Raw genomic sequence first — 6,713 nt, 5'->3', positions numbered from 1 at the left:
ACTGTATTCGACATCATGATATTATAATATCCAAGCCACAGGTCAAGCAAAGTAAAGCAAGTAATTTCTCAATAATCAGCTTGTTAGTGTGCTTGTCTCCTACCATTTTCGCCAAAAAATGTTTATGTTGACCTGAAGTGTATGAGTATTGCGTAAGCCAGAGTTCCCGGATGTATCAATTGTGGTTCAGCATGGGGGAAAATGATATTAATATCACTTTACAAACATGCGCCGCGCAACTTGTACAAGCGAAATTATGTAAAAAGTCGGCTAGTTATGTATTCATTGCAGCATGATGTATCGGAAAATAGCACTTCGTTCTGGAGGTTAGTACTCCTTTAAACAAAGATTCAAAATCTGCTTCATGTGGATGCCTTTGACCTGTATGTTCCAACTAACATAAGTCATTCTTGACAGTAACTTCTTAAACTTTAATCTCCTATAACACCCAAGTATGAAGCATCACCTGGTGCCTGCTGCAAAGTGTATTTCATGAGGTGCTGGAATATTCATTCCTTTAGTCATGGATGGATGTTATATTGTGAAAACATCTGAGAGAAAGATTACATATGATTGATTGAACTCATACATCATAACAGATTACCTTTAGTGAATTCCCTGGATGGAGCAGTTTCTTCATCAGACGTCCTGTGAATAGATGCATGATGTAATTACATTTTGTTCTGCTGGATAAAAGCATGCTGTGTAGCTGCGTGCTACAAGCTCGTTTACCTGTCTGGCCCCTCGGCCGACATCAGATACAGCTTGGTCTGACATCGAGGCTAAACCAGTAGGTTTCTCTAGGTGGTGCCTGTTGACCTGAGCTGATGTTTTAACAACCTAGATACATGCAGGACCACCACATTCAGTATATATGATATTGTAACTAAAGGGTTTTGTATCACCTAAATATCTATTCCTTCTAATCCGATCAAAGACTATGGATACATGTACTACACTACGGCACCTAGGCATTCTGAAGTATTAACCATACTAACAATACTGTAACGAAACACCTATGAATGTGTCTCATCAAGAGCCTTACCTATGCTGTGAAACTGCCATCTTTGGTGGATCAGATCTGGCAGCAATGTCAGAATTTTCTGTGGGTCAGAGATATCACAAGTTCACTTTAACTCACACTGTTCCTGCATCCATAAATCACCAGAAAAATCACTCAATGTGCAGCTCATTATGTACAAATGTAGTTGGTGGATGTAGAGACAAAAAAAGGGGTATATATAAAAAGGTAACGATCTTTCCCCATCAACCTCTGCTTGGAGAGTACAAATGTAGTTAGAACTGATTGCAGACATTAGAACGTATTGCAGACCCTTAATCATACTAAAATCATAACAAGGCCAAGCATCTAATTCTGTACTTTTGACATTTCATAGGCACACAACTAGAAACCATCTAATTCAAGAGATACATTCAATCTAGCCATGTCAAAACATAGTAAAAATTGATACCTCCAATACAAATAAGACAGCATCCAATTCTTCCCTCTGGGCTTTGTGGGCTAGGTAAATAAGTAAATAACATTTTGGGTTAGTTAATGGCAGATGTATTGAATAGCAAATTTAAATGGTATGGATTGACAAAATCTACTTATAAAATATGTAAAATGATATTCCTCAAATAAAAATCTAATACTTTTGCAATTTTTCTGTTTCACCAGGATAAGATACAAATGTATTTTACATATTAAGTTTGGTAATATAAACTTGTCTGATACTCCCCATTACACCCCAGCAATGCAGGGCTGATCAGTGCAGGCCAGACAGGTTAATGGAGACAATTTAATAAGCTAACTGTTCCATGACATGTATGTCTGCTTAGATCTAGTGATTTCAACCTCAAACACAAATGAGCATCAAAACGCTAACAATCCTCTCAGCAGGTCTGTGCCTGAAACTACTTGGTCAGACATCATAACCTTAATGGCAATTAGAGTAGGGGTTCCACATGTACTTATTCCAAACAGCTCAAAAGTCTAAGCAAAACATTCAGGAGAGAGAGCAATGGTCTCAACTTCTCTCAAGTATAGAGTTTCTGTTATAAATGTTCACAGAAACTAGTCAACTCTACAGACACAGAGTGACAGAGGTAACCGTATGTTCCTCCTTACTGTGTCAAGACTCAAAGCAGTGGGTTTACAAAAACCTTCACCAGTCCCTGCCCTTACCAATTTCCATAAAGTAGCCCCTAGATCACATGTTTTGTGTGTTGCTTCAAGTCACATGCCTGCATGTACAGTACTAATTGACGGTGTCTCATTACTTTGTGCTTAATGCATTTGGATGAAAGGTGCTTAACAACAGTGAAAAGTGAGCAAGAATTGAAGTAATCAAACCATCGAGCTCTGCTAAAAGGGTTGCTGGTATAACATGTACAAATGTATATTGTGTACATATATAAGTAATATATGACTAAACCAAATGTAACCTGAGAGGCAGAAATGACTTCAGGGTCACTTCGAAGCATATTGGTTTATTGATAGTACAGTAATACCTGGTACATGTATAAAGTATTCAAATCAGTACAAATTGCAACATATGCAATCAGGATTTCTTGAAATCAGAGGCTCATGATAGATTTACATTTAGTGAAGTAACTTCTGTATCAATTTTGTTCAACAAGCACTAGCACTTACTCAAAGTCATAGGAAAAAAGGTACTACACAAATTGCAACCACTAAATTTTCAAGCTATAATATTTTGTACAGATTTGAATTTTAAACTGACATGGACACAAACCTTTCTGCTTGAGACTGGTTTCCACCAGTATGAAGTTGTCATAGAAAACCTGGTAGATGTGGGAGTAATACAGGTCAAAGAACTGCTTCACCTCATCCTGCTCTGTGTTCTCTGTAAGAATTCAATACCATACATGATTACAAAAGACAAAATCATAGTCACTGTGACTCACATGTGTGTGGTTACAACATTATGAAAGACTGCACCAAGAAGAACTTGTCATAAATTGCCTTGGACAAGAATCTTTACTTGTCCAAAAAATGAATTTTTATTGCAGTTTAGGTAAGTCAAGGTTCCAAAACTCCCTTTTGCACGTGCACTCGTTATGCCCTATGGCCCAGCTACCTGTTTACTGATCAGTGATGGGGTATACTGATTGGTGAGGGCCTGCAAGGGGGGTAGTGATTACGAATTACGCAAAATTTTCGCCGCCTATTACGAATTACGTTAAAGTCTCAGACCTGATTCCGACTTAACGATTTGCGGCTAATGTCCAATTACGAATTACGCTGATTTTTGCGGAGGCTGCCTACGAATTACGAAGTCTAAAACGGCCCGATTACGCTTTACGAAAAAGGGCTTGCAGGCCCTCATTGGTGGTAAAGAAAAGACTCTATAGTTACAAACGCCCTGCTGTTACAGGTGATGCCTGCATGATATACAATCTGATGAAGTACTACTAGCATATAGGCCTGAAGCATGAACCCATAGCATCAGTTCACAGTTTACATATTTCTTGGTGTTTAACTGTGACAGTCAGGATTCTGCATTAGATAACCAAAAAAGAAATATATATATATAAATTATATATATATATATATCGGGAGAACTCACACGCAACAAATTCATTCGTACATACATGTACTAGTACCACAGTACCACAGAAGAAGAAGACCACGCATTTCCGTGATATTCACCAGTGCACTGCAAGGTTCATTATTGAATCAAAGGTCTGAACCTTGAAATGTTTACACTTTCGATAATTTATGATCACTTTTAAAAATCATTTCAATGATCTCGGTGCGGATAAATTCTAATAGAAGAAATGACAACATTGCTTATCTCCTTTAAAACCTCGATCTGCAGGTCTTCAAAGTCATTTTGATAATAGGTGGGTTTTAGGAAAACAAACACGGGGCTTGAGAAGGCTAAGGGGGTGGAACTCAACAGATTTTTCATCCTCTGGGACTCACCTAACACAGTACGCAAGTGCTTCAGCCTCGTGACACTGTCTTTCTTTGGGTCCAGAACTTTCTGTGTTGACTTCTTGACATCTCCATGTGCCTTCTTAAACATCGCCTCTGTTGAGTGAGGGACCTAACAGGAATAACAGAGATATTTTCTACTCTGGAGGACCGTGTCTACCGTGGACCTTCTTGTTTGCCATTCTGCACTGCTCTGTTGATCAAAATGGTGGACAAACTCTCGAGATTTCTCGCGAGATTTAAATGAAAACATTAGAATTTTCAACTTTGACCTACATATATAGATGGCATCAGTATACATCCGTAATGCTGGATTTATCTGTTCCAGCAAATGAATATGAATGCAAGAACATAACAAACTCTTTTACTGAATATAACTTTATTGTGTTAATTTTGCTAATTTATTGCATAAAGTGTCAGTGTACTTAGGATCAAATTTTAAGTAAGTGAACGTTTTGTCGCCTCCAAAGTCGCGTGATCTGAGTCATACCGGAAGTGATTTATAGAGAAGTTTTTTGCATGTTTCGTGTTCTCGATCCCTTGGCAAAGGCGTGTGGTGCTTGACTGTCCGGACCTCTTCACTCGCTTTCTTTACACGTGTAATCACAAAAAAAATACTATGCTCATCAGGGCGGTGTTTATTGTCGCGTTTGTTGCATCAGTGGCGGTTGCGGAGTCTGTCAAATACTTGGATTGTGGTAAGAAGTTTGTTGTACGCGCGCAGAGCGTGGAGTTGGGGTGCACAGACGCACCAGTATCCGCTCAACAGTTTGTGCATGATGAGTTCGAACATCTTGTGTCTAGACTATGACAAACAAGCATCATCTATGAATTATGGTTAGGTCAAACAAACTACTGAAGGGTACTTGAACTTGAAGTTCAAGTTCAAGTACTGAAGGGTGCTGGGTCCAGAAAAGTTTCTTTCTTTGAGCATTGCTTTGCTATTTAAACCTATCAAGTTGTCCATTCTTCTGCAGGATCATCAGTGGGAAAGATTGCTGAGGTTGATGTGACTCCCTGCCCAGCTGAGCCATGTGAGCTGATCAAAGGTGGAAACACCAGCATTGCAGTCAAGTTTACTTCAAGTATGGATTATCTTTCTCATTCTCTAGTCTTGAGTAACTGTTTTTGGCGTATTCCTTGGTCATACATTTGCATGATGTCACAAAAGTTGACTAAAAATTATTCTGTTTGTGATATTATTATTGTACTATGATATATTATAAACTTGGTTACAACTACATTATTTTAATTTATTTTCATTTTTACTACAATTATATAACTGAATGTTTTCTCTCCTCCATTAGACGAGGTAGTGAACAATGCCACTTCTGTGGTTCATGGAATCCTGGCCGGGGTTCCCGTGCCCTTCCCACTCAGCAACCCTGATGGCTGTAAGGACTCTGGGCTGGAGTGTCCTCTGAAGTCATCCACAACTTACACATACACGACCATACTGCCTGTCAAACCAGTCTACCCTCAGGTATCAACTGTTTTCTTTTGTCTTAGGTCTTTTGTGATTATTCTGATGATACATGTGACATTAATACTATATGAAATCATATGTTATCAGTTGATGTAGAAAAATGCTGTCACAGTGACAGTCATAATTTTCCCTAGTCCTAGTAACAGGAACTGTACAGCTGTAATTCTATATTCTGTACCACTGATTATGAATCATTATGAATTGTCTGATACCCTTGTTCGTCTTTTCCAGCTGAAACTGGTGGTGAAGTGGGAGCTAAAGGATGAGAAGAAGAATGATATTTTCTGCTTTGAGGTCCCTGTCAAGATTGTCAAGAAGTAAAAAAATAAAACAGGGTGACTCTTCCCTGTCTTCTACTAAGGAGACTGATAGTATGCAGCATTGTTTGAGCTTACGTATGATTCAGTGATGTGCACCAATTTGTGCTCTTTGGTATATAATATTTGAAGCACTTGCAGAATTATTTTCCACTACAATACTGCAGCTGGGTGGTGTTTCCCATCAATAGTTGGATTTACTGGAATGTTGTATGGATTCCTTTTCAGTGGAGCTGTCAACAAATGTATTATTTGATATGAGATGTGTATTTGGAGCTTTATTTTTATGTGTTCATTGTTTTCTTTTCTCTCTCTGGTATTTTTGTCAGGAGCTGGTTATTGATGTTTTTACAACTCATTCAACAAGTAAATCACCTTGGCTTTTGATACGACAATATGAAGTGCCTGTTAAAAAGAATGCTGGAACTTGGTGATGCTGTCTTAAACTGTACATGTTGTAGTTGTACATGTGTGCATTATGGGGCCAATGTTTGTGCCAATGGTTACTTTTTCAACTCTTGCTTCATGTTTACTTCAGATGATGAAGCTGTTACTCAAGAGGGGTTACATGTTATCACCAACCATGTTCTGACTCTTTATGAAAGCCACTTTTTCTATGTGTAAAGTTTGAGAGAACAATCTGTAAAAAACATACAGGTAGCACCAAACAAGTGGAAAGGTAAAATGTGCATGCCTATTGGTCAAAGCGTGTAATCTGTGTACTGACTTCCACACTAGCCTCTATATGGCTAATTTCTATGAAAACAAGAAATTCAGGCCATATTCTTCTAAAGATGTGTAGTAATTCTTACTTTTGAAAGAACTCAGATTTAAACTGCAATGTGCAAAAGAGGTATTGTTGCACAGTCCCTGTACCACTTGCAAATATTAGATGTGTGTCATATGATGAGTACTGGTTACTGACTGGTTACTGTTCCAGTATTTC

The 6,713-nt window shown here is 38.3% G+C and overlaps 1 protein-coding gene across 1 annotated transcript; it reads left to right on the top strand.

Annotated features, from left to right (window-relative positions):
• Positions 1 to 4,451: 4,451 nt before the first annotated feature.
• Positions 4,452 to 6,707, top strand: LOC109471180 (epididymal secretory protein E1-like). Its single transcript, XM_019770467.1, has 4 exons — positions 4,452 to 4,662; positions 4,942 to 5,049; positions 5,272 to 5,447; positions 5,682 to 6,707. The coding sequence occupies exons 1-4, from the start codon at positions 4,584 to 4,586 to the stop codon at positions 5,769 to 5,771; spliced, it is 453 nt and encodes a 150-aa protein (XP_019626026.1). The 5' UTR covers positions 4,452 to 4,583; the 3' UTR covers positions 5,772 to 6,707.
• The last annotated feature ends 6 nt before the right edge of the window (positions 6,708 to 6,713 follow it).

The sequence above is a fragment of the Branchiostoma belcheri genome, unplaced genomic scaffold, assembly GCF_001625305.1.
Source record: "Branchiostoma belcheri isolate BF01 breed outbred unplaced genomic scaffold, Haploidv18h27 scaffold24, whole genome shotgun sequence".
Lineage (NCBI taxonomy): Eukaryota > Metazoa > Chordata > Leptocardii > Amphioxiformes > Branchiostomatidae > Branchiostoma > Branchiostoma belcheri.
Note: the sequence above shows the minus strand (reverse complement) of the source record. Positions and strands in the feature narration are given on the sequence as shown.